Source organism: Talpa occidentalis, unplaced genomic scaffold (genome assembly GCF_014898055.3).
Source record: "Talpa occidentalis isolate TD23 unplaced genomic scaffold, MPIMG_talOcc4v2.1 talOcc4.17, whole genome shotgun sequence".
NCBI classification, from domain to species: domain Eukaryota; kingdom Metazoa; phylum Chordata; class Mammalia; order Eulipotyphla; family Talpidae; genus Talpa; species Talpa occidentalis.
In genome coordinates, this window is record NW_023601754.1 from 58,452,452 (window position 1) to 58,476,631 (window position 24,180).

The 24,180-nt window shown below is 59.1% G+C and overlaps 2 protein-coding genes across 2 annotated transcripts; one reads left to right on the plus strand and one right to left on the minus strand.

The window, feature by feature from the left end:
• Positions 1-553: 553 nt before the first annotated feature.
• On the plus strand, positions 554-12,054 carry SLC15A3 (solute carrier family 15 member 3). Its single transcript, XM_037517832.2, has 8 exons — positions 554-1,129; positions 4,060-4,346; positions 5,624-5,771; positions 7,446-7,553; positions 8,217-8,385; positions 9,775-9,933; positions 11,293-11,454; positions 11,860-12,054. The coding sequence occupies exons 1-8, from the start codon at positions 596-598 to the stop codon at positions 12,012-12,014; spliced, it is 1,722 nt and encodes a 573-aa protein (XP_037373729.1). The 5' UTR covers positions 554-595; the 3' UTR covers positions 12,015-12,054.
• TMEM132A (transmembrane protein 132A) lies at positions 11,879-24,072 on the minus strand. The gene is made up of 11 exons (XM_037517831.2): positions 23,985-24,072; positions 21,175-21,389; positions 20,729-20,947; positions 19,720-20,048; positions 18,333-18,482; positions 16,879-17,074; positions 16,654-16,797; positions 15,280-15,482; positions 14,300-14,579; positions 13,746-13,937; positions 11,879-13,363 (listed from the first exon to the last, which is right to left on the minus strand). Exons 1-11 carry the CDS (start codon positions 24,070-24,072, stop codon positions 12,311-12,313), a joined length of 3,069 nt encoding a protein of 1,022 aa, XP_037373728.1. The 3' UTR covers positions 11,879-12,310.
• Positions 24,073-24,180: the final 108 nt, after the last annotated feature.

Below are 24,180 nucleotides of genomic sequence, written 5' to 3' on the forward strand. Positions count from 1 at the left end.
ACCCCGGCTTTCCCCACAGCACCATGTGACGCGGCGGAGCAGCAGTGGGGGCGGTGAAAGGGGAAGTGAGGGGCACGCGGAGGTTCTCAAGAGGCAGAGGCTGGACAGAGGCTGAGCCCAGAGCCGAGCCAGCGGCTAGGGAGGGGGAGGCTGCGGGGGGAGGCAGGGAGGAGGCAGAGGCCACCGCAGCGCTGGGGGGCAGGGGGCAGAAGGAGCCCCTGTGAGAAAGCCCCTGGCCTCAGAGCATGGAGCAGGGACCCCAGGGGAGGTGACGAGCTGAGAGACCAGCCGGGAGGAGGAGGAGGGCAGAGAGCGGCCAGGGGCCTGGGAGGGAGGTGGGCGGAGGGAGGGGAGCAGCGGGGAGAGCCGAGGGGAGAGCCCGGGGAAGTAGGAACGGGGGTAGCATCTGGGTGGCAGCAGCAGAGACCCCAGGGAGAGAGGAATTCAGGGTGAAGAGGGAGTGCCGAGGGAGCAGGAGGGGGTGAGAACGGAGGGCGGCCAGCTTGGGGAGGAGGGAGAGGAGTGGGGTGTCCGGGGTCAGGGGACAGACGAAGCTTGGCAAGTGAGGGTGAAGAGGGCAGCGGGGAGGCCCAGGATGCCCAGGCTGCGTGTCCCGGGGGAGCGTCAGCCGCTGCTGCGCCCTCCTCCCCGGGTGCCCCGACCACGGCGGAGGACAGCGGTGGCCGCGGTGCTGCTGGTGGAGACGCTGGAGCGGGCCGCCTTCTTCGGGGTGTCCGCCAACCTCGTGCTGTACCTCAACAGCGGCCACTTCAACTGGGCCGGCAGCCAGGCGTCCTCCGCAGCCCTGGTCTTCCTGGGCGCGTCCTACCTGCTGGCGCCCGTGGGCGGCTGGCTGGCCGACGTGTACCTGGGTCGCCACAACGCCATCACGCTCAGCCTGCTGCTCTACCTGGCCGCCGCCAGCCTGCTGCCCGCCGCCGCCATTTACCACACCTCCTTCTGCGGGGAGAAGCCCCTGTATCCGCTGTCCACCCCCTGCACCGGACCAGGCTGCCAACTCGACTGGCCCAAGCCCTACTGCGCACCCACCCTCTACGTCGGGCTGCTGGTGCTCGCCCTGGCCGCCAGCTCCATCAGGAGCAACCTCACCTCCTTCGGCGCCGACCAGGTGAGTGGCAAGAGGGTGCGCGAGTGCCATAGCCGGGGACGGAGGCCCCTGAGTCAGGAGGCCGGGCCCCCAGCGTTACCTCGGACAAACCACTTCCCTTTCCCCCAGTTTCCTTGTTTGAAAGAAGAGGGGGTGCTGATTCCCACAACAGTAAGGAGGGGCACACTCTCTAACCACACTGGGCCTTCCCTGACTAGGCCAGCCCCCCTCTGCTGTCCACTCATTCTTCCAGCTACTCGGACAGTGGGTGGAGTTAGGATGTCCATTTTAAAGATGGGGACGCTGGGCATTCAGGGTTAACATGTTCAGGTTCACATACAGAACAGGTCCACGTGGCTGGACTCCACGTCCACTGCGAGCTGCGCCTGCATCGGGGTGTGTTCTAGGCCTTGGCTCCTGGGCAGGACCAAGCCTCTTCCTACCAGCATGAGAGGTTGTCAGTGGACTTGCGTTGATTCCAGCGCCGTCCGCTGGACACACACAGGTGACCTCTGAGCCTTTGTCTGCGCCCCTTAGACAGCACGGCTCACAGGAGAATCTCAGTAGACATTTGCTAAATGAATGAGTAAATACTTCAGTGGGGCTTCCTTCAGGTACTCTACTCAGTGGGATATTGAACGATAATTTTAAACAATCCATCATATGATTATTTAAACTGCAAACAGTGTTACGGTGCAAAAAGGACGCAGAGCTGCAGAGGGGAGCAGTTATTGCCACGTGAAAGGGATTCCATTAAAAAGGAAAAATCAGCGAGTGTAATCAGGCCCCTGGCCTAATTAATTTCCCCCCAATCGTCTCCATTTTCCAGACGTTTTAGTGACATGTTTCATCATCATAAAGGAGCCCATTTTTTAAAAGAATCACTGCATCCAGCTGGCATCTGCCACTCAGCACCCAGCACAGTTTCCGGTGCCCTTGCCAAGGAGTTACTCACCCCTCCGGTTTGGGTTCCTCTGAGGATGTGGAACTCAGTGCCCCCCAGGGCAGCCTGGCTCATTGCTCAGCCACAGATGACCTTCCTTCCAACCAGGAGACCCTCAGCATCTGCCAATAGGAGCCCCTCACTTCCCCTAATTCTACTCTTATTGTATCTCACCACACGCCTGGTGCCTTTAACCTGTGCCCTTGACCCTCATTGGCCTCCAGAAACCCTGTCACCCAGTGCCTCCTGTGTCTCCCTCCTTGTGGTGGCAGAACAGAGCCCCAGTGTCCCCTACAGTGGCAACAGCTCCTACGCACTCTCCCATTACTGAGCATGAACTTGGGGTGGGGAGAGGCCTGGCGAAAGGCCTGCACCTGAAATGAATTGAGGCAGGGATGGGCATTAAAGGCCTAGAGTTTTTTGGAAGGGGCTCTGCCAGTGTCGAGAGTGGATGAGAGAGACAAGAGTGGGGGTGCCAGGGTGTGGGAGGGGCTGCCGTGGGATTTGGGGGGCGGTCAGATGGGGGGCATGGGGTGGGAGGAGCGGCACCATCTGGCAGGCAGCTACACCCAGGAGCCACGTGCTTAGCACACTTGCTGATTTCAGGAAGGGCCATCCATCATCAGGAAGTGTTCGCTTAGGGGGAGCTCATTACATCCAGACCGGCTCTCGGGGCTTCCCCTCAGAGCTGCAATTGTCACACTCATTTACATCCAATTAATCAGCAGAAACGGCTACTCCTAGTGGGACTTATTCAATTTTCTGCTTGAAAGTCTAGAGCAAGGCTTCTCAGTGAGAGGACACGCCCCACCCCCCACAGGCCCCTTCAGCATCTCCGAGGGACTGCAGTTTCAGGTGCTGCTGTGTGGATTATAATTTTACATTTGGAAAAAGAACACAGTCCTGACTCCCCCCACCCTGTCAGTACAGCTACAGAAAGTAAACCTTGACAAAAGGTCTTAGCTCGTGGAAATAAGTATCGCTGGGTGGAAGGGGAATGATGGAGGCTGAGATGTGGGGGTCATTTCAAGGGCAATGGGTTTAACAATGCCCACAATCCCTGACTAGAGAAACAACCACCAGACCACCTTGCTTTTTAAAAATGCAGATGCCTGGGCCCTGCCCCAGACCTGCTGGGTCAGAATCTGGGGTCAGAGTCAGGGAGATGTCGCTGACCAATGTCGCAGCCAATGTCGCTGACCTCCAGTGGGAGTCCAGAGGGGGCCTGGGGCCTGAGGGCTACAGATTGATCCAAATCTGCACAGAGATTTTTCTGCCCTTCTGCCCTTGCTAGGGGCCCTGATTTTTTTCCCCAGCAGGCGAGAACCAGCTCTTGGGGCTGTGTTCAGGCCCACCTCTACTTTCCTTGATTATATAAAAAATTAATAAAAAATATATAATAAATAATATAATAAAATATATAATAATATATTTATATATATTAATATATAAATATATAATAATATATAATAAATAAAATAATAAAAATATATAAAAAATTAATAAAAAAGTTTGCATCTCCAAACTGCAGAGGAAATTCTCAATTACATTGTTAACTTCTTCTCGCAATGTGCATTCATCATTTGTAACAGCATGGAGCAGACTTGAGATCTTTATTGGCTTTTTCTCTGATTATAAAAGCTACCATAGGTTGCTCAGAAAAAAGGCAGAAGGATAAATCAACTAGAAATGAATAAAGTGACATCGGAGACATCTGTTGTGGGCATGACACGGTGGCAATAAAAATGCGATGTGTGCCGTGGGCATGAGAAAACAGCTGTGCCAAAATGTCCTGGCCATTAGCAAGTGGCTCCCAGGAGAAGGGTTCATTCATTCAGAAGCTATTTATTGAATGTCTATTTAGTGATCAGAGACTAGGAACATGCCAGAATGCCCACCCACTGACTCAGGAAGTGTCTCTGCAGGAGTGAGGGTACAGGAACAGAGAATACGTCCAGCCTCCTGGTCCTGGACCACCGTGGCCCTCACTCTCACCCCTGCCCGGCAGGTGATGGACCTTGGCCGCCATGCCACCCGCCGCTTCTTCAACTGGCTTTATTGGAGCATCAACGTGGGGGCCGTGCTGTCGCTGCTGGTGGTGGCCTTTATCCAACAGAACATCAACTTAATACTGGGCTACTGCATTCCCGTGGGCTTTGTGACCCTGGCCTATTTCATCTTCCTCTTTGCCAGCCCCATCTTCATCACCAAGCCCCCCACAGGCAGCCAAGTGTCCTCGATGCTTAAGCTTGCTATCCAGAACTGCTGTCCCAGGCTGTGGCGATGCTTTGCCCGGTAAGGTGGGGGCTCTGGGCGAAGGGGGCCTCGGGGTCTGGAGAAGTGCTGTGCTTCTGGGGTGACACGGTCAGGCTGAAGGCGTCCTGGCTCAGCTCCACTCCTGGCCCTGTGTGGGGCTGCTCTCCAGTGGGCCCGAGCTGCCCACTGCTCCTGAGCGTGGCAATGAGGTCAAGGTGCTGGCTGGCAGTGGGCTTGTCACTGGATTGTGGGTTTTTGGGTTTTGCGAGAAATGGAAATAATGCAGATTCTAATCCTGCAGGCATCAGGTTAAGAATCTGTTAAAGTGCGTGTAATTGGGGCTAAGGGAGTCAGCCCCAGGGGCAGGGTCTGTGGGCTCCCGGGAAGCTGGTGGAGGTTCTGTTTAAGCAGTTTTAACCCGGCATCATTAAAAGGCTGGGACCATTCTCTGCTCTTCTTTCCACGAGATTCCTCCATCTCAGACCCGTGATCTCCTCGTGCCGGTGACCTCTTCACGAGGGGTTCTGGGTCATTAGCCGAAAGGGTTTGTTAGTGGTGACAACTTTATTTCATCTAAAGTGCATATTGGGGAGGAGCTCCTTCGCGTAGACAGGGACAGTCACTCTCAGCGTGTGGGCCGGTGACCCAGCCCCGCATCTCCAGGGAGAAAATGTTCCTTTTTAATGACTTGGTCAGCCTCAGGCTCAGTTCATGTCCAATGCCGTGGAGCTTCCTGAGACTCGCCGGACCCTGTCTTCTGCCTCATGCAGTCTAACCACAGAGTGCAGCATAAGAATAATGACGTTCATGGCCTTGACAGTGAAGGTCGTCATAGAACAGGGGTGATGAAGGTGCTACCACCTACAGTGGAGATGGCAGCGGCGGTGGTGATGGCCGTGGCAGTAGGGGAGGCTGTGAGCAGCGGGGCTGAGGTGGAGGATGCTGGTGTTGGTGATGATGGTCACCATGGCAACGGTGACACTGATGGTGGAGTGGAGGGGATGAGGGTGGTGATTTTAGAGAAGGGGGCTATGGCAACTGGCGGTAGGGGAGTAGGGTTAAGTTAGGGGATGATGGTGAACCTCTCCTGTCGTGCCCGCTGCTCCCCTCAGCAGTGTACTTCGTCATTCTGCCTGTTCTGTTCCCCGCTCTGTCTCTGGTGAATCCTCTCACCCTTCCATGCATCTGGCCTGTACCCTGGTTCTTGTATAAATAAATAAATAAATAAATCTTAAAAAAAAAGTTAGGGGATGATGGTGGAGGTGCCAACAGTGGGCAGCTGTGCTAATGATAGCTGGCCTTCATCTGCTCCCCAGAGACCCTGAAGAGGGCCAGCTGCTGCCTGACCAGAGGACTCCCCAGCCTGGCCCTTCTCCACAAGAGGACATCATCAACTTCCAGGTGCTGGTGAAGGTCTTGCCCGTCATGGTGACGCTGGTGCCCTACTGGATGGTGTACTTCCAGGTGGGCCCCCCGCCCTTTACTCTGGGGGCCTGGCACCCACAATGCTTCCAGGTCTCACCCTGGGAGCCCAGAGGATGCAGGAAGAGGCAGGTTGGGGGCAGTGATGGCTGCTGTGTAGTGGATGGTGTGGAGCTGGGCATGAAGCCAGCCTGTCGTGAAACCCCTGTGAGTGGCATAGCAGGAGGGACTCTGGAGACAGGTCTGAGGTTTGGAGACTTGAAGCAGTCACCCCTCCTCTCTGGGCCTCAGAGTCCTCACATGTAAAGCGGGCGGCTTAGACTGGAGGCCCTGACAGCTCTATGGCCTTTAAATTCTCCATCTTGGCAGCAGAGGCCCAGAGAAGGTGTGATGGTTCCCCAAGACCCTGCAGCAAGTTAGGGGTGAGCTCTGGGCTTTGGGGACCTTGGTTCTCCTCTGGCCGGGCTTCAGAATCACCTGCAGAGCTTTTAGAAAATACAGATTCTTACGGAAGCAGCCTAAGGGCCTGCTGTTAGAGGACTGGATTCAGAAGATATGGCCTCCTACACAATGGAATGCTTCTCAGTTACAGGGAAAGACAAAGTAATCATCTTTTACAGCAAAGTAGGAGGGGTTCGAGGGAATTATGTGTAGTAAAGCAAGTCAGAAAAATACAGACAGATATTGGGCATTTTCATAGGTGTGAGAAAAACAAAGAATCAAAGCTGATGAATTAACCAAGCAAAGTAAGCGTCAGCTAGTGGACACTCAAAGGGGAAGCCCCAGAAGAGGTGTCTGAGGCTAAGTGAGGGGGTGAGGAGCGAGAAGGGGTCAAGGGGCTTAAGGCATGGTGGGGAGAGAGGAAGAAGGAAAACAGAGATTCCCAAGGCCCATCCTCAGGGCAAGTCCAGCCAGGCTCTCAAACCTTCCCAGCACTCCCCAAAGGGAAGGTTAACTCAATGTGTGTGTGTGTGTGTGTGTGTGTGTGTGTCGGTAGAGTGAGCAGGAGCCTAACCCCAGCCCTAAGCCCTAGACCACAAGGTCATTGCCTCTATAACCCCTCAGAAGAATCTTGTTTAAAGCTGCAGAAGATTGGGGTCACGCAGGCCAGCCTGCTACGGGTGGCACAGAGGTAGAGGATGTCCAGGACAGGACGGGGACATGGGGGATGGTATTTGTGCTTCCTGAGCAACCCAAGTGTCCGCTGGCCCACACCCTCCTGTGGGGTTCTCCCTTCCAAGGTGTAGCAGCTGAAGCGCCCATGTCTACCATGGCAGGACCCCCTGGGCCTGCACCTGCCTCCTGGGCCACCCATGGGCTGCACCTTCCTGGCTGTGTCAACCTGTTGGCCTCAGCTTGGCTTCAGCATCAGATGAGAACTCCCTGTGCGCTCAGCCTCATCATTACCGTCCCTGTGTCAGCGAACATTTACCCACGCCGCTCTGGGCCAGGGCCTGGAGACACAAATGACTCAGACCAGCTGTGCCCAAGCGCTGGTTGAGGCCGCACACACAGCTCATGTGCCTGGAAGGCAGCCCCCAGACTAAACCTGGCTTCCAAGGAGGGTGGTGGGTGGGAGAGTCGCTCTCCCTCGCCTCCAGGGCTAGAGGAGGGATAACTGCCTGGCAGCCGCGTGCCAACCACTGACGGATGCGTGTCCTGGGCTGTTGGCGAGGGGGCTGCTGGCTCCAGCCTTGTCTCCCTCTCCCTTCACAGATGCAGTCCACGTACGTCCTACAAGGCCTTCACCTCAAAATCCCGAACATTTTCCAAGAATCCATCAATAGCTCCATGGTTCTGAGAGCCCAGAGCCACACCTACAGGGTGAGTGAGGGTGTGTTCAGCTCCCAGGCTGGGGGCTTCCTCTGGAGAGGAAATGGAGCTGCCTCCACTCTCCCCCTCCCCAGCACAGGGTGTCCTCAGGGTGCAGGAAAATCACCTGTGATTCAGATCACAGCCCATGTTTCCTGCCAGGAGATGCAAAAGAATTCACAGCTATCCTCCCACTGCTGCTGCCCTGGAATGGCTCTGGCTAACTGGCTTGTGCCCTCCGACCCAGCACAGTCTGTCCCTCCTGCAGCCCACCTCATTCCCTCCCTCACTGGGACCACTGGCTGCCCAGATCTCTGCCTTTCACCAGCACTTTCCAAAACAGTTCCTTGGCATGTCAGAGACTCACCAAGTCATAGGTCTTCAGCTTGGCAGGCAAATGACGTATTTTTCTACGTACCTCCCTGCCTTGCACGGGGCAGACATCACTAATCAATCTGCCTCCATGCTGAGCTCTTGAATGTTTCAGGTAGGAATTAGAGGAGCTGCTTCCTGCCCTGATCTAGTCCCACCTCCTAGGAATGTGCATCTGGGGAGGCAAAGGCCTGATTCTGGGTCCCCGGGAGATGTCTAGAGTCTAGGATTCCGGAGCTCCTGACTCCAGCCCCGAGCGCCTTCCGCCCAGCTAGGCCACCTCTCTGGCTCCCTCTTGCCCAGATCCCGGAAGCTTGGATCCTGCTGGCCAACGTCGTGGTGGTGCTGATCCTGGTGCCCGTGAAGGACCACCTGATCGACCCCTTACTGCTGCGGTGCCAGCTGCTCCCCTCGAGTCTGCAGAAGATGGCTCTGGGCATGTTCTTTGGCTTCGCCTCAGTCATTGTGGCAGGTGTGTGGCCTGAGGGCATGGGGAGGGGACTGGCCTCCCTCCAGAACAGGGTGGGGGGCCTGGCCAAGCACCCCCTCCCACCTCACAGGCCTGTCTCAGTTTCCCAAAAGGCAGGAGCTGAAGGAGCCCTGTCTCATAGAGTCCAGCCTCCCCTCATTCTGACAGATGTGGAAACTCAAGCCAAGAGAAGGAAAAAGACCTTCCCCAGCAGGATATAAGGCTCCCAAAGGCAGATTTTGTTTCCTTTTTTGTTCACTCACATGAAGTGCATGTGGCCACGCGATAAATGTGTTAAATGAATTTTCCAAAGATGCACAGGCACTTTGTGGCCTATGGGGATGTCCTTTTAAAAGTATTACTTAATTTCTTCCTTCTTCTGTTTCGAAAGGATTCAAAGCCGCAGATAATGAAGGACTGCAGGAAAGCAGCCTTTCCTGCTATTGCACAACCCCCAGCCCTTCTCGCCTAGTAACTGAATGATCCTGAAGTTACTTAGAGTCCCTGAACCTCATCTTTGTAACAGGGGTAGTGAGTCACCAGACTGGGTGCAGGGCCAACTCTGTCCTCGGGAGACTTCGTCCCTTGTGAGGACTGAAGGACATGAAGTCTCTAACGCCGCTGGCACCCAGCCTGGGTCACAAGTAGGAGCTGGAGAAACCCAAGCTCAGTCAGCTGAATGGGTGAAAATCAAACGAGGTGCTTTTTCTGCTGCCGGTTTTACTGTCTTTTGTCTTAGTTCATCCTCCCAATAATCCCGGGATGTTTATTCCTGCTCCTTGCATAAGGGAACTGGTCCCGGAGAGGTCGAGTGACTTGCCCAAGGTCACAAGGCTAGTCCGTGGCAGGGCCAGGATGGGATCCCAAGTCACCTAGCTCCGCCCAGTGTTCACCCCACTTGAGCTCAGCTGTCTGCTAAGCTGTGCTCGAAGGGAAAGGAGATGAAACAGCTGAACTTGAAAGTCAGGTTAGAAATCCCCCTGGAGCACCGGAGCCGCGGTAGAGGAGACATGTGTTATCCCGAGACAGTGGACCGGCTCTGAACCCAGACACTGGGGCTCAAATCCAGCCTCCACGACCTGCGTGGAGGCAGAAAAATTTTTCTATTTTTTCACCTGCAAGAATGCATATGAAGTGTTTACCGCGTCACAGGCTCTCAGTGAGACCTCTTGCTGCTTTTGAGTTCAAAACCAAGCTGAGCTTCCGAGCAGTCAAGGCAAAAATGGAAGAGGCAGAAAACCAAATCTTGACACCCCCTCCCCTTTGCAGGGATTATTCTCCTTACCCAATGCCCAGCCAGCCACTGGCTACATAGCCAATGCCAGCCCTGCCGTGGGCCCCGCTGCCCGGAGTGGGCCTGTCTGTAGTCTCTCTCTGCCCTCCCTGCACCAGGAGTCCTGGAGATGGAGCGCCTAAAATACATCCAGCGAAATCAGACGGTGCCCCAGCAGATCGGCCAGGAAATATACGACGCCGCGCCACTGTCCATCTGGTGGCAGATCCCTCAGTACTTGCTCATTGGGATCAGCGAGATTTTTGCCAGCATTCCAGGTATCCGAGCCCCATGCCCAGCCTCGCAGCAGCGAAAGGCAGAGACCTATGGTGGGCCTTCGGAGCTCACCTGCGTGGAGGGAGAAAGGGTTTTCTAGTGGGGCTGCAGCCACCTGGCAGGATTTATCAGCACTTAGTTCATGTCAGGCGCCAGAGAAGCAGTGGGGGTTTGGAGGTGAGTAAGACATTCTTATCCCACTTTTCCCATATCCCCGCGCCCCCTGCAGTACCCCGCCCTACCCTGTCCGTGCAGTTGCTGTTCCCTCTGCCTCAAAGGGAAAGCGAGCTTTGATTTCTTCTACAGTTCCATGCCTAAATATCACCTCCTCCGGGAGGCCCTCGGCAAGGTCCCACGGCTGTCCCTCCCACCCCCCGCTTTGCCCATCACTCTCAGGGCACACAGGTTGCTGTGTTGTAATCACATTTATATGTCTAGTCCCTGCAGGCTGGGGCAGGCTCTTCTCTCGGCCAAGAAGCTGGGCCAGGCCCAGGGCTAGACTAGGTGGTTCATTCGGGGTGGGGGACCGAGATCATACTGTAACCCACGAGTGAAGCCAAGTGTTGGGAAGCCCTGGGGCAGGGCAGGTGAGCTGGGCGCAGCAGGTGGCAGCAAGACCTCACTGGCCAAGGGACACCTGAGCAAAGAGCTGGTCTTGGGCTCAGAACGCAGGGCCTGTGGGCTGAGCCCTGAGGACACTGAGATTCTTCCCGAGAGCAACAGCCCAGCCCCCAAGAGGCTTGTGGGAGGGAAAGGAACCCATTAGAGGGGTTTTAGACAGAGGCTGCTGGGTGAGCAGGACTGGAGACAGGGGAGCTGGAGAGGCATTTGCAGGGGCCCCCCCGCAGGAAATGACAGGGGTGGAGGGCTGGGGGAGAGGGTTGGTCCAGGTCAGAGGCAACAGAGAGGAGGGCAGACACTGAGATTTCTGAGGTGGAATCAACATGATTTAAAAGAAAGAAAAGGGAGGGGGAAAAAAATGTTTATGACGAAAAATTATAAAAACAATGAAAAACAAAAGCAAAGTAAGAACAGCACTGGTGCCGACACTGAGGGTGGGCGAGAAGTTGGGGGGCGGTGAAGATGGTGCTGGCTAGGGTGTGGGCGACCTCTGGCACCCAGATGGGAGACCCAGGGCAAGGGAGTCAGAGCTGGGGGGTAGGTTGGGGCGCATGGGTGGAGGTGGCCTGCCAGGCAGTGGGCGAGCAGGGCAGGGGTGAGGTGCGATGTGGTGCGCGGTGCTTGACAGCCACGGAGTGGGAGGCCATCCGGGAAGCCAGGGTGAGGCTGGCTGGGGGCTCTCGTGCAGGCCGGGGCGTCTCTCTGCGCCTGCACACCCCGGGTCCTTCCTCCCTCCGCAGGCCTGGAGTTTGCATACTCAGCGGCCCCTCGCTCCATGCAGGGCGCCATCATGGGCATCTTCTTCTTCCTGTCGGGGCTGGGCTCGCTGCTGGGCTCCGGCCTGCTGGCCCTGCTGGCGGTCCCATCGGCCTTGGCCTGGATGTACTGCCCCAAGGACTTTGGTGAGTGCGGGGCAGGGGCCCTGGGTGGAGGGGGGCGTGGAGAGGGGACAGCAACCGCTGGGCCCGGGCAGAAAGGAGGAGCAGGCTGGACTCAGGAGAAGGGGTTCTAGTGCCAACATGGCCAGTCCCTCACAGCGTGGCCTCCCCTCTGGCGCCTCCGTCTCCCCAAATGTCCAAGAGCAGTGAATTCAGTGACATGCGGGTCCTTCCTACATCTGAGTCTGCCGTTCGGCCTTTCCCGCGGCCCCTGTCTGAACTCGCGACTGGGCATCAGAGCCCCCGGGGCCGCAGATGCTTCAGGGCTGTCTGCCCTGTGTCTTCAGACCCACCCACTGCCCACCTTGCTTCGGCTGCCAGCCCCCAGGGGAGCCCGGCCCTGACCCAGCATGACCCTCCCCTCCCCAGGGAATATCAACTATTGCCGCATGGACTACTACTTCTTCCTGCTGGCCGGCATCCAGGCCGCCACGGCCCTCCTGTTCATCTGGATCGCCAGGCGCTACGAGAGGGCGGCGCCCGGCCCAGCCTCCCCGAGCCATTCCGGCAGAGACAGGGGCTGAGCGCGTCCCGACCCATCCCCTCTCTTCGGTCTCCCGGACCAGACAGCTGCAGTCTCGGCTGGATTTTCCCTCGTTTATTCTGTACCCGACATCAGGATGAAATGGTTCCCATAAATAAGGGGCGTGAGCCCTTCCTCATGACCACGGTCCATGACAAGGGGCAGGGCAGAGGGGGCCTGGCTGGGAGTCCCCGGCGAGGGACCAGGCAGGGGACGTGGATCGGCCGGCACCGGAGGGTGAGCGGGAGCTGCCTGGGCTGGTGGCGACGACACGGGGCCAGGCAGGCTGGGGAGGGGTCAGGAGCTGCCCCGGATCCTCTCCATGTAGCTGCGCAGCTCCTCGGGGTCCTTCAGCCCCATGTCCTCACACACCCAGCGGATGTCTTCCTCGCCTGCCACCAGGATGGACTGCACGGCAGGGGCCCCCACGGGCTCCTCCGGCAGCTGGGCTGGGGGTGCTGGTGCAAAGGTTACAAACTCCACCCGCTTCCGCCGCCCCCCAGCTTCCTTCCGAGCCAGGGTGCTGGAGGAGCTGGTGGTGCCCCCAGCAGGGGCGGGGGCGGGGGCTGGAGCCTGGGCCAGGGGCTCCCCTCCTCCCCCACTCTCACAGGGGCAGCTCCCCTCCCCCTTGGGGGGGCCAGGGGACTGCCGGTCCAGCTGGCGGCTCAGTTCCTCCTGGTCCGTGCCCAGCCAGACCCAGTTGTGGGGCTGGGGGGAGGCAGGGTTAGGGGCGCTGTCGGGGGGCTCCTTGCGCTGGTAGCGCAGCACGAAGACCACACCGTTGACCAGGAAGATGAGGATGGCCAGGCAGAAGATGCCCAGCAGGGCATACATGCCCAGCTCCAGGTCCGTGACCCGCTGAGGGGCAGGGACCATCTCCTCCTCTTCCTCCTCCTCCTCCTCTTCCCTGGCCTCCGTCTCCCCGGCCTTCTCCTCTGCCGGCTCGAACTTGCCCCTCACTCCCTCGCTGCCCCCCACACTGCCCGCTGCCTGCCGCTCACCACCCTTGCTGGCCTCCGTGGCTGGTGAGCGCCCGGCAGGGCTGGATGGGAGAGCAGGAGCCGGGGTGGGGAGCGGGGGCAGCCCCAGCCAGGCGGTGCCAGAGGCCAGGGGCACACGGTGGCGGCCCCGGCGGCAAGGCTCGGGCGGGTGCAGAGCCACGTGCAGGGGCAGCCCCTCGGGGCCCGCCCCACTCACCACCACCCCGAGCTGGGCGCCCCGCTCCTCAGCTGGCAGGATGGCACCAGGCTCCTCGGCCGAGACAGACAGTCCCAGGTCACGGTGGTCGTAGAGCTCAGCGGGGGCCAGGGTGTGGTCAGAGAAGGACAGCCACAGGGAGAGGGCCACCTCCTGCGGGGCACACGGACACAGGCAGAGACACGCGAGGGCACGCATGCACACAGAGACCACTCCCACAGAGACAGGCCACACGGAGGAGAGACCAGAGAGAAAACAGACACGGGCGGATAGACAGAACACAGGGAGAGAGGGGGCGTGCGTCAATCACCTGCCTGCACGCAGCCCCCGGGGTCTGAGTGGTTGGGAGGGCCTCAGTTAGAGCCGGCTAATCAACCTCCCACTGCCACACTCCAGCCAGCCACTGCTTGATTACCTCCGGCCGCAGAGAGCTCACTACCTCACAGGCAGTCAGTCCTCATTCTGAAAACCCTAAGGTGTCATCAACCCCCAGCCCCCTGAGGTAGACCTTATCCCCCTGATCCCCAGTTGTCACCTGTTTTGGGGCAGGCAGGGCTGACTGTGCCCAGCATGTGGCTGTGACCTCCCCTGGGTGGGCAGTGCCCCGGCTCAGAGCCAGTGAGATGCCCATCACTGGCTGGACCCGCAGCTCCAGCACCGAGACCTTGTCATCCGTCACGGCCAGCGCCTGCTCCCCCAGGATGGAGTCAGACAGCGGGGAACGCACCTGAGGGCGAAAGGGAGCTGGCAGTGGGGGTCTCACATTCAGCCTCTCCCTGCTGAGACCCCAGCACTGCCACCAAGGGAGGCTGCTTTCTTCTACCCTTTGCAGGCAACCATAAGTCTTATACATATCTGGACCCACCGCCACAGCAAGGGATATTCTCTTCTCTTCAGGCCTGGCCCCCATATACCCAACCCCACCCTTCACACTACAGGAGCCCCCCATGACACAGCCACCCTATCTCACCCAATCCCCAATTCCACTGGGCTTGGACCTTCCCAGGTAAACCCTGGGTCCTTCACTCACACCCGGTACCTGCCATGAATAACAAGGCCACCGACGCCCTCCTCAGGGGGTCTACTCACCTCGATGGAGGTCACGCCAGGCTCCCGACCCACCAGAACGCGGCCACCCTCCAGCGAGGCCACGCGTGGGTCCTGCACGCGGGCGTGCGGCGCCACAAGGTGGGTCACGTCCAGCAGCCAGTCAGGGCCAAGCAGGTGGGTGAGGCGGCGGCCGCCGTCCAGCGGGTGGGCCGCGAAGGGGACGAGGAAGCGCACCCCCGCGCGCTGGTACTGCAGGCGGCAGCCCCGGGCTCTCCTCTCGGCCTCCTCGGCTGGCGCCGCAGCCTCGGGCTCCGCAGGCCTGGAGGGTGCATGGGGGGCAGGTGTCAGCGCAGGGCCCGCCCGGGCCGCGAGGGCGCCGCCCACTGGAGTCACCCAGCTCCTGGGGCGCACCTGGGGCTTGAGGCCCTTCCACCTGCTGGCTCGGAGCCCGGCCCCGGTCCTAATTGGTGCCTGTGCCTGTCCATCAAGATGCTCTCCCCCGCCTGTTGGTCCTAAAGGGAGCACCGTGGCTGAGGGGTAGGCGTGCTCACTCTCTGCAGGGTCTGGGAGCTTCGATTACAGAGGCTGGGGCCACCTCACTCTGAGGCTCTGGTAGGAGGACCCCCCTCAATATTTACGGAGCTGGGTTTCATCTCAGGTTTGAGGACACAGCAGTAAACAGAGCAGAAACCCCGCCTGCCTTCAAGGCTTACATTCTAGGGAAGGCAGTGGCGGGCGCAGGCAGCCCAGATTGGCCAGATGATGCAGAGTAGTGGCGATTGATCGGTGCTTTGAGAGAAGTGAGGCAGCGAAGGGGGAGAAAGAGCCGGAGCTCAGCAGTTTCAGAGAGTGACCAGCGCCTGGGTGCTGAAGGGCTGGCATGGGCAGAAGGAGCAGCCAGCATCAGGGCGGGTTTTCAGGCTCCAGGCCTAGCCCATGGCTGTGTTCCCCACACCCTCTCATAGTCCCAGCATGGCTGTGCCAGGGCCTGCCAGCTCCCCAGGCCTCCCTCCACTCACCCTTCAGCGGCGCCGGGCACTCTCCAGCCTCGGACCTGCTCGAGGGTCGTGTCAGTCAGCTCGATGCGCAGGGGCAGTAGCGGGGCCCAGACGGTCAGCCGCAGTGAGGCCCGCAGCCGGCGCCACCAGAAGTCCACCCGCACCCCACGTGCGCCCCGGCTCTCCTTGCCAGCCACAAACACAGCATCACAGGCCTCAGACACCTGTAGGGGGGCAGAGAGTACAGGGTGGACGGGGCTCCAGAAGCCAGGTGTGGACCAGACGGGGCATTCTGACTGTGCCAAAAGGATGCACTATATATTGTTGACATGTGTCCTAAGATCAAGATTTCCCCACGCATCTAGGGTCCATTCCTGCAGTCTGCCTGGAGCTCAGCTGGAGAAGCTGGTTACAGGGTTCCCCAGCTATCTGAAAGGAGAACATTCTTATTTGGTAGGTTATTTTGTGGGTCTGGAAATACTCAAAAAATTTTGCATGTTAATAGCATTCTCAACCCCCAATTAATCTACCAAATCAAAACCAAATCGGAACCTTCTACGTAGGGATAGGGAGGGAAACCAGCATTCATATACAGGAGAATCTTTCTCCTGGCAGAGGATGGTTGGAACCCACAAATTTGGCTCCTTATTAATGCTAGCCTCTGACTTTGCTGCGAGAACCACCTGGCAAATGGCAACAGGTGGGTGGGCAGAGGCACCTGAGGGCCTGCAGGTAGGAGCTGCACACACAGAGGAAAACGTCAGCCCCAGCGGGGAAAGACGCCGTCCCCACTCTGGAGGCAGGATGTGTGCAGACGCTGCAGGCTTCCCCTCTCAGACTTCAGAAATGGAGAAAGTTGCCCTGCCCTTTTTTTACCAACCAGGTCATTAAGAGGCTCCAATAATAATAATTATCATTATTTTTTATCAGTACATCATTATTACATTATTATAACAGCAGTAGTTGCCCTTTTCTCAGCTCTTGCTCTCTGCTGGGTACTGCCTGACGGTGCTTCTAATTCTTACAACAACCCAAAGGCAGAGCCCCAGCTTAAAGCTGAGGAGCCTCGGGCTCGGCGAGGCTCAGACACTTTCCACGATCACGGAGCCAGCTGAGAATGAAGAGGGGTTTCAGACTAAAACCACCTGACCCCCAAGCCCCTGCTCTCGACTCCCCACCTCAGTTCATTTGCCAGCGCAGCAGCCAACGCGAGAGTGCCTGAGCCAGGGCTGGTGGGGTGACTTAGCTCCCACTTGAGGCTGGAGAGAGCGGGTGGGAACAGAAGGCTTTGAAGTCTGGGGGTTTCTGGTGTGACGAAGCTGACTTCTCGGGGGCCTGAATGGGGAGGGAGGGGGCACTGCCTACTTCCAGTGGCAGCAGGCGCGGGCCACTCACCTGCAGCACCTGCGTGTTGGCCGACTCGCAGCCGATGTGCTCTGTCACCTCCGCCAGGGCCCCCCCACTGTCCACAGTGACGAGGCGCACGGGGACCCTCCGAGGCACTCCAGTCAGTGGCGCCGTGTTCACCAGCTCTTCAGCCTGGGGGTATAGGGGAGCTCAGCCCCAGCTCTTCACCTCCCTTGGCCCCCGGCCTGACCGGCCACCCTGACCCACCCTTACCTTGGCCAGTGGGACGAGGGCTCTTATGTCCCGCTCCGACACCAGGATCTCCCACACCATTTTGTCCTTCTCAGCTTCGGGGGCCTGGCCGGGGTACTCCAACTGCCATGTGACCGGGCGAGTGACGGCCACGCCCCCACCAGTGCCATTCTCCACCAAAAAGTCCACCCACAGGAACTCGGACAGGTCTAGGGGGCTGCTGGCCAGAAGAGAGAGAAGCCGAATGCTTGGTAGCTGCCAGGCACTTTGGAAGCACTTTCTGTGATTACCTCAGAGGAGGAAACTGAGGCACAGAGGTTTGCAACTAGCCACAGATCACAGTGAAGAGCGGCAGGACTGGGATTAAACCCCTGCATCCTGCTCCTGGGAGCCCCTCTCTTGGGACTACGGGAGCGTGTGGTCCCTTCACCAGCATCACCACCATGCCCCCAGAATGCTTGTGAGCTTTCCCGCCTTTCTGGATCCCCTCCACTCACACCTCTGCTTCCCACAGCCCCTCGGGTGGCATTAAGCCCCTGATGTCAATTGCTGCCAAGAAGAGAGATCTATTTCCAGCCGCAGGACTGGACACTGGACCTCCTGAATAATAACTCTCGCAGCTTCCTTCATCACGGCCCCACTGTGTCCCAGGAACCGGCCAGGATGTTTGTATGCAGCATCTAATCAGATTTTGATCAACCCTAAGATGCATTATTATCCACTTTTACAAGCAAGGAAACTGGGGCTCTGGAGGGCTAAGAGGAGGTTGCCTGATTTGCCTAATGTTATTCATCCAAAAGGTCAAAACTAGGATTCAACAGGATAAAAAGCCCAAGACGTTGACCGCAGCTCAGGGCACAAATATGAAGAGCTGATAAAGAACTGTAACTGGGGGCCTCCCCTGATGGCGCAGCGGTTGAGCGCTGGCATGCAAAGCTGACCGCAGCCTCTGTAGCGCCGGTTCGATCCCCGGCCACCGGCGAGTGTCCCACAGGGTGCGCAGACCTCTCCTGCCACACCCGCTGCTCCCCTCAGCAGTGTATTTCATCGGTCTGTCTGTTCTGGTCCCTGCTCTGGCTCTGGTGAATTCTCTCACCCTCCTGCACTTCTGACTGTACCCAGTGCTTGTATAAATAAACAAATAAAATCTTTATTTAAAAAAAAAAAAACCAGTAACTGGGCTTTGGGTGGAATACTAATGACCCAGGAAAAAGGTAGCCATTTGGTGGTGGTGAGCAACAGGGTGGTACTTGGCACGTGGCTGGAGAGAAAGAGTTGAATGAATGAATGAATGAATGAATGAATGAAATACACATCTGCTTTGGGCAGGAGTCTCTTTTTGTGCCGGCTCACATGGAAATATGGAGATAGTGTGGCAGCCCCTTCCCTTGGGCCCATAAATCTGCCCATTAGCACCCTAGGAAGAATGGGCAGAGACTACACTCTCTCCTCTGCCCCCAGACGAAGCTGCCTACCTGGGGTCTGATCCTGTGGGCCCAGTGCGGTGGCAGGTGATAAGGGCGCTGTGGTGCTTGGAGCCTTTGGAGCGGTCCAGCTTGGCGGTCCAGAGCTCAGGCTGGGCTAGGCGGGCAGCCGTCACGTACAGCCCCTTCTTCACCTTGATCCTGGGAGAGAACACAGGTGCAGTTTGTCAAGGTGGGTTCAGAGGGGGAAGATGGGTAGCTAAGGACACCAGCCTCCCGTCTGGCCTTCTGGTTCCAGTCTGCATCTCCTCTGAGCCATGCTCTGACCCAAGGACCCCATCTCTTTGCAGTTCACCCCATACAGCTGTCCCCCCCATGCAGAGCTCCCCACCAGACACAAGATCAAGTCTCAGCCTGGCATTTAAGGCCCTCCCGGGTCTGGTCCGGGAGCATCTTCGGCTGTGATAACTTACTCTTGCTTCAGCAACATCCATATGCACAAGGCTGTTCTGCCTAAGCCTTTGTTCATCTGTGCTCTGCCTGCTCTGCCCCTGCTCTCCTTAGCTGCTCATCCTCAAGTGGCTTAAACACCACATCCTTTAGAAAACTTTTCCTGTGACAGAATTTCCTCTACCTTGTCCCCCTAACCCAAGTCCCTGCAATGCTTCATCACCACCCATCATCCTGCTCGCCTGCCTGCTCCCTTCCTTGCCACTGGGGGCCCCTTACTGCCAGGTGGCGACTGGATCATGCTCATCTCTGCAGCTGCAGAGTGGAGACCGGGGCTGGGCAGACCCTAAATGTCCAGGAGAGATTGAATGAGTGTGTGAGGATGCACAGGGGGACGCCAGAGACAGGGAGAAGGGACACAGGGGAGGGGGCATGCATAAGCCCCACTGGGGAGCTGCAGATCACTCTCTGCCAGGGCTTGTCAGTGGCACTGGGTTCGGGGGCTGCTGTGGGTTGGGGGGCTGCAGAAGGGGCCACAAAGAGGAGGGCCTTCCTGGCTTAGTCCAGAGGCTAGGAGTCCTGAGAGGATGGCAAGTAGGAAGACATACCCTGATGGGGCCAGTCCCTCTCCTGGGGCATTAATGTGACAAGCCCCCGCCGAGCACTGTACTTGCTTCCAGACCCTTTCCTGCTTCTGCTCCCCAGAGCCTATGAAAGTGGGCAGCCTTAGCCCCACTGGATCAAGGAGCCTCTGGGAGGTGCTAGGGAGAGGGGGGCTTCCCACTACCTGACTTCAAGTTCATGGCCATGCGCATTGCTGCGTCCCCTCTGCTGTGAGGGCAACCACAGTGCTTGGCCTGGAGGGGGTTTGGTGGGCACGTTTTAGAGATGTCAAGGATCCAGTAAGGACCCCAAGAGGAGCAGTCACCTGCCCTGTCTTCCTGCAGAGGCCCCCTCTGACCCACCCACTGCAGGGCCTGACACTTACCTCAGGCTCAGGAGGTTGGCTGTGAAATTGTGCCGGAGCAGGAGGGTGGCACTGAAGAGCTGGCCAGGCCGCACGGGCACGTCAGGCACCCGCAGAGTCACCGCCTCGTCCAGGGGCACCTCCTGGTACTGCGGGGGGTCTGCCGGGCGGAGCTCCACACTGCCCACCGGGAGGGCCTGTTCCCGAGGGTCCTCCTCGCCGGGGCCACAGCCCCCAGGGCCCTTGGCGGCGGGCTCCAGCGTGTAGGCCAGCTCAGCGCGCGTGGAGGAGCCCTGGGCAAACCAGTGCGGGGGGAACGCCAGCTCCACCACGCAGGCCCCCAGCGACGTCTGCAAAGACACCACGGCCACGGTCAGGGCGCCAGGAGCGGGCTTTCCCAGCACCTCACAGGGAGCCCAGAGCTGCAGGGGCTCGCGAAAAGCAGGGCCGGCAGTCACAGAGAGGTCCGGGTGACACAGCCATCTGGCAACGCGGGGCTGGCTCGGGCGTGTCCAGAGACACTCTCCTACCTTGGGGACAGTCTCGTTCCCCCAAACCATGCTAGGGGCCCCTGACAAGAACTCAGTCTGATCAAAATCCCAAGGCCAGCAAAATACCTCTCTCTGTGCTAGATCCCAAAATGGTGGAAATCGCCACTCCAGGTGAACGCTCACCATCACCGAGCCAGACACAGCTCTCCTGGCTGGGTGACTGCGCCGGCACCCTGCTGAAAACTGTTCTTGCACGCACCCTTGCTCCTCATCCCCACTCTCTATGGGTAGGAACTGGTATCGCCCCATTTGACAGACGAGGGGACTGAGTCTCAGAGGCATTAAGCTGCCCAGTCATGGAAAATGGGCGGAATTCTCAGGGGCCTAAATAACCCTTTCACGGGGCCCCGTGAAGCCAACACTCCAGGAATGAGTCAAGTGGCCGGTGCCCCCCAAACTTCCCAGGAGTGGTGCTCCCTCTCCTCCCTTCCCCAGGGGCCCTCTGGTGAGAGCCAGCCCGGGTGGGGCCCACCCCCTACCTGGAAGCGGCAGGCGCGGTGAGCGGTGCCTGCGGGGTGTGTGGCGTGGAGCCGAGCGCAGGGCAGACCGCCAGGGCCCGGGGGCCAGTCCTGCCCTTTGAGGTGAAAGAGGACACGGGCATGGGGCTCCGCCGGAGTCACTGCTGCTTCCACTGACACGGCCCGCACGTCCCAGGGGACTGGCCGTTGGTGGGGCTCCGTGACGCGAGGAGGCACCACCTGGAGGCAGGACAGGGACGGTCAACTCAGCAGGTGGTGGAAGCAAGGTCTGGGGACGGGGCACCCCAGGCTGCCAGCCCCGTCCCGGGAGGAGGGTGTTTATGGGCCTCAGATTCCCTCTAGAAAATGCGGAACGAAGCTGGGGTGGGGGCTGGCCCTGGAGCCACAGGCAGCAGCCCTTGGCCCTGAGCCCTGCCGGCCTGGGAGGCCCGGGTGCCCCTCCTTACCTGCTGAGTGGCAAAGGGCGGGTAGGAAGCCCGGAGTAGTGGCTGGGCCCTGGGCCAAGGCTGCAGGAGCAGAAAGGTCTCAGATCGGGAGCCCAGAGACGAGTTGGCAGGTGGGTAGCGGCCCACCTGCTGCACCCGGAAGTGCTCAGGGGCATCCAGGAGCTCCAGAGCCGCTGGCAGGTAGAGCGGGTCCAGGGGGTCCTGGTCACAGGCCACTGAGGGGGACAAGGGGCAGAGATGGTGACAGCTGCAGCCAGGCAGGGAGAACTGAGCTCTGTCCCAGCACACACCAGTGGTGAGCAGCAGGGGTCACAGGATGTGCATGTCCCATCCCCCTAGGGGTGGGGGGGATCACCCCATTTCAGAGACGAGGGGCCTCCGCCAGCCTTGCACAGGCAGTACTGAGGAAGCCGGATGTGAGTCAGAGTCCAGGACCAGATGCAGCTTCCAAGCTGTTCCTTCTGCCATCCACGGGTGCAGGTCTTCCTTGCTGTGGCAGAACCCCCTCAATGCCTCCCGCACCCCTTCCTGGCCCTGTCCCCTTGCCTCTGACACTCAGGCCTCTGTGGGGTACAGCTCTCCCCAGACAAGCCCAGCTGGTAAACGATAGTGACCAGGTGAGCGCAGAGAAAGTAGAGGCCCTTCCTTTGCCCCTGGTACTTGGCCAGGTTTGGTGGGTGTCCACCCACCCTCCCCCATCATCACCATGGCAACCTCAAGAGTCCTCAAACTAGCTCCCTTCTTCCCTGGCTGTTGGAGTGTAAGAGTGGGATGGGAGGGGTTAGTGCACGGGGAGATAATCAAAACATTCAACCTCTAGGGGCCTCCCTGGTGGCACAAGGGGTTGAGCACAGCACTGTGGGGCTGTGAGCAGCCTCGGCAGCACGAAAGCAATTTCCGGCTGGCCAGGGAGCTGCCCACATGGCATAGCGGACCTCTCCTGCCTCATCCGCTGCTCCCCTCAGTGGTGTGTTTCTGTCAGTCTGCCTGTTCTGCACCCCACTCTGCCTCTGGTAAGTCCTCTGGCCTGTGCCCCGGTTCTTGAATGCATAAATAAATCTTTAAGAAAAAAAAAAAAAGACATTCAACATCTAGAAAGCAAAGGACTGCTAAGCTCTATTTCATTTCTACCAATGGACTATTAATTCACTCCAACAGTAATAGATAACATTTCTTGAATAAATCTTTCAAAAATAATAAATAATATTTTTTGAACACTGTACAGGCTACAGTTTAAACAGCCTTGATACTAACTTTGAGAATTAGCGTCTCTGTTACTATAGATGCCATTTTATGTATGTGGGAAATGAGGCTGAGAGGTTAAGATCCTTGCCTGCGGCCCCACAGCTGGAGAGGGCTGGAGCTGGGCGTCAGAGCCCAGGTGCTGACCACGACACCACCCTGCCCCTCCAGCCTTTGCCTCTCTCCCCACACATGCTGCTTATGTGCCTGTGGGCTTCACCACCTAGACTGTGGGTCTCCCCTATCCTGCCCAGTGGCACCTCTCTCCTCCTTCAGGGCCAAGTGAATGGTGCCTCCTTAAGGAAGCCCTCCTTGATTGCTTGCTCTCCCATCAGTCCTTTTGCACCCCAGGTTTCTGCCTCTGAATCAGTTATCTTCCTCTCCTCCAGCCAGGGGCCTCGCCTAACCCATCCTGGAATCCCCCAAGCTGGACAGCTCTCCCTAGTGTTCTGTCATTACGTTTCTGCTGTAAAAGCCTCCGTGAAATCTGGGTCAGTCCTAACATCGTGGACCTCAGTTTCCTTGCCTGTAGAGCGGGTCTTCTGCCCCACCGTGGACAGGGAGGGCTTTGGGTACAGTGGAGCGATGTTGGAGGGAGGGTTATTGCTTCGGCAATGGATTTGACCAGGCTTTCCTGTCGTTCTGTGTCAGGGCTATTAGGAATCACGCCGGGTCCCCTGGGGAGGGGAGCAGGTGGCTGAAAGCAACCCCAGAGCCAGCTTCCTCTCAGCCCCACTGCTGGGCTGGGGGCCATGATGGTTTCAATCTCCTTCAAGACCCTCCCCACCCAGCAGCCTGTCGGAGACTCTCCACCCTCCCCCCAAGCGTAACAGGTGAGTGACTCCAGCTCCCAGGGGGCAGCCCCTGGCCTGCCGTCCTCCTACTCCACTGCCTCCATAATTACAAGATGCTCAGTGGCCTGACTCCCACGGGCCGTCCCCCAGAGCTCAGTTCTCCCAGGCCGGATGAAGGGGTATAAAATGCCCCGCTGGCCCCGGCTCTTCCTCTGTGGCACCATCCACTTAGCAGCCCGAGCCCATGCCAAGGGCAGGCCCAGCCCCCACCCCAGGGGACAGAAAGTAGCTGCCCCTGCAGGGAGGAGATGCCCGTGAGGGCTCAGGAAGGCGGGAACAGGGCAGTGTCTGCAGACTCGAGGGTCAGGGAGCTCCTGAAGGCAGACCTCGGGCAAAGGCGCAGCTTCGCGCTCTCGTGGGGTAGGTAGTGAGCCAGGAGGGGCGAGGGGCCCGGGCGCCCCTGAAGGGGCACCGCAGGGGCCGGTGCCCGGGGGCAGGGAGCAGCCGGGTTGGGCGCCCGGGCTGCAGGGAAAGCTCCGAGGGCGCGGCGGGCAGGGGCCGCAGTGGGCACGGGGCGAGCCGGACCGGCCGGCCCAGGCCAGGGCAGGAGCAGCGGGCGGGGAGCGCAGGGGCAGCACCACGCGCGCCGGGCAGACCCTCGGGGCCGCCGCGGGGAGACCCCGGCTGGGGGCGACGAGGGCTCCCGGCCCCCCGACATCCCTCGCGCCGGCCTCGCCGGGCCCGGCGCCCCGCGCCCCGCCCGCCCCCGCTGACCTCTCACGACGTCCAGGGCGAGGGCCAGCAGCAGGCGCAGCCCCGCGCGGCCGGGCCCCCCGCGCGCGGCCGCCGCGCGCCCCGCCATCCGCCGCGCGTCCTCCCGCCGGCGGGCCCGAGGCGGGCGCTCAGGGGGCGGCGGTCCCGCGCGGCATCTCGGGCGCCCGCTCCGCGCCGCCCCGCGCCGGGTCCCGCT

What these genes read in the sequence shown, in the direction of transcription:
- SLC15A3 (XM_037517832.2), top strand. Translation starts at nt 596, where the DNA reads ATGCCCAGGCTGCGTGTCCCGGGGGAGCGTCAGCCGCTGCTGCGCCCT. An exon ending in CCTCCTTCGGCGCCGACCAG is followed by an intron (nt 1,130 to 4,059) that starts GTGAGTGGCAAG and finishes CCTGCCCGGCAG; the next exon opens with GTGATGGACCTTGGCCGCCA. An exon ending in CTGTGGCGATGCTTTGCCCG is followed by an intron (nt 4,347 to 5,623) that starts GTAAGGTGGGGG and finishes TCTGCTCCCCAG; the next exon opens with AGACCCTGAAGAGGGCCAGC.
- TMEM132A (XM_037517831.2), bottom strand. Translation starts at nt 24,072, where the DNA reads ATGGCGGGGCGCGCGGCGGCCGCGCGCGGGGGGCCCGGCCGCGCGGGG. An exon ending in CCAACACGCAGGTGCTGCAG is followed by an intron (nt 15,483 to 16,653) that starts GTGAGTGGCCCG and finishes GCCCCCCTACAG; the next exon opens with GTGTCTGAGGCCTGTGATGC. An exon ending in GTGCCCGGCGCCGCTGAAGG is followed by an intron (nt 14,580 to 15,279) that starts GTGAGTGGAGGG and finishes TGCACCCTCCAG; the next exon opens with GCCTGCGGAGCCCGAGGCTG.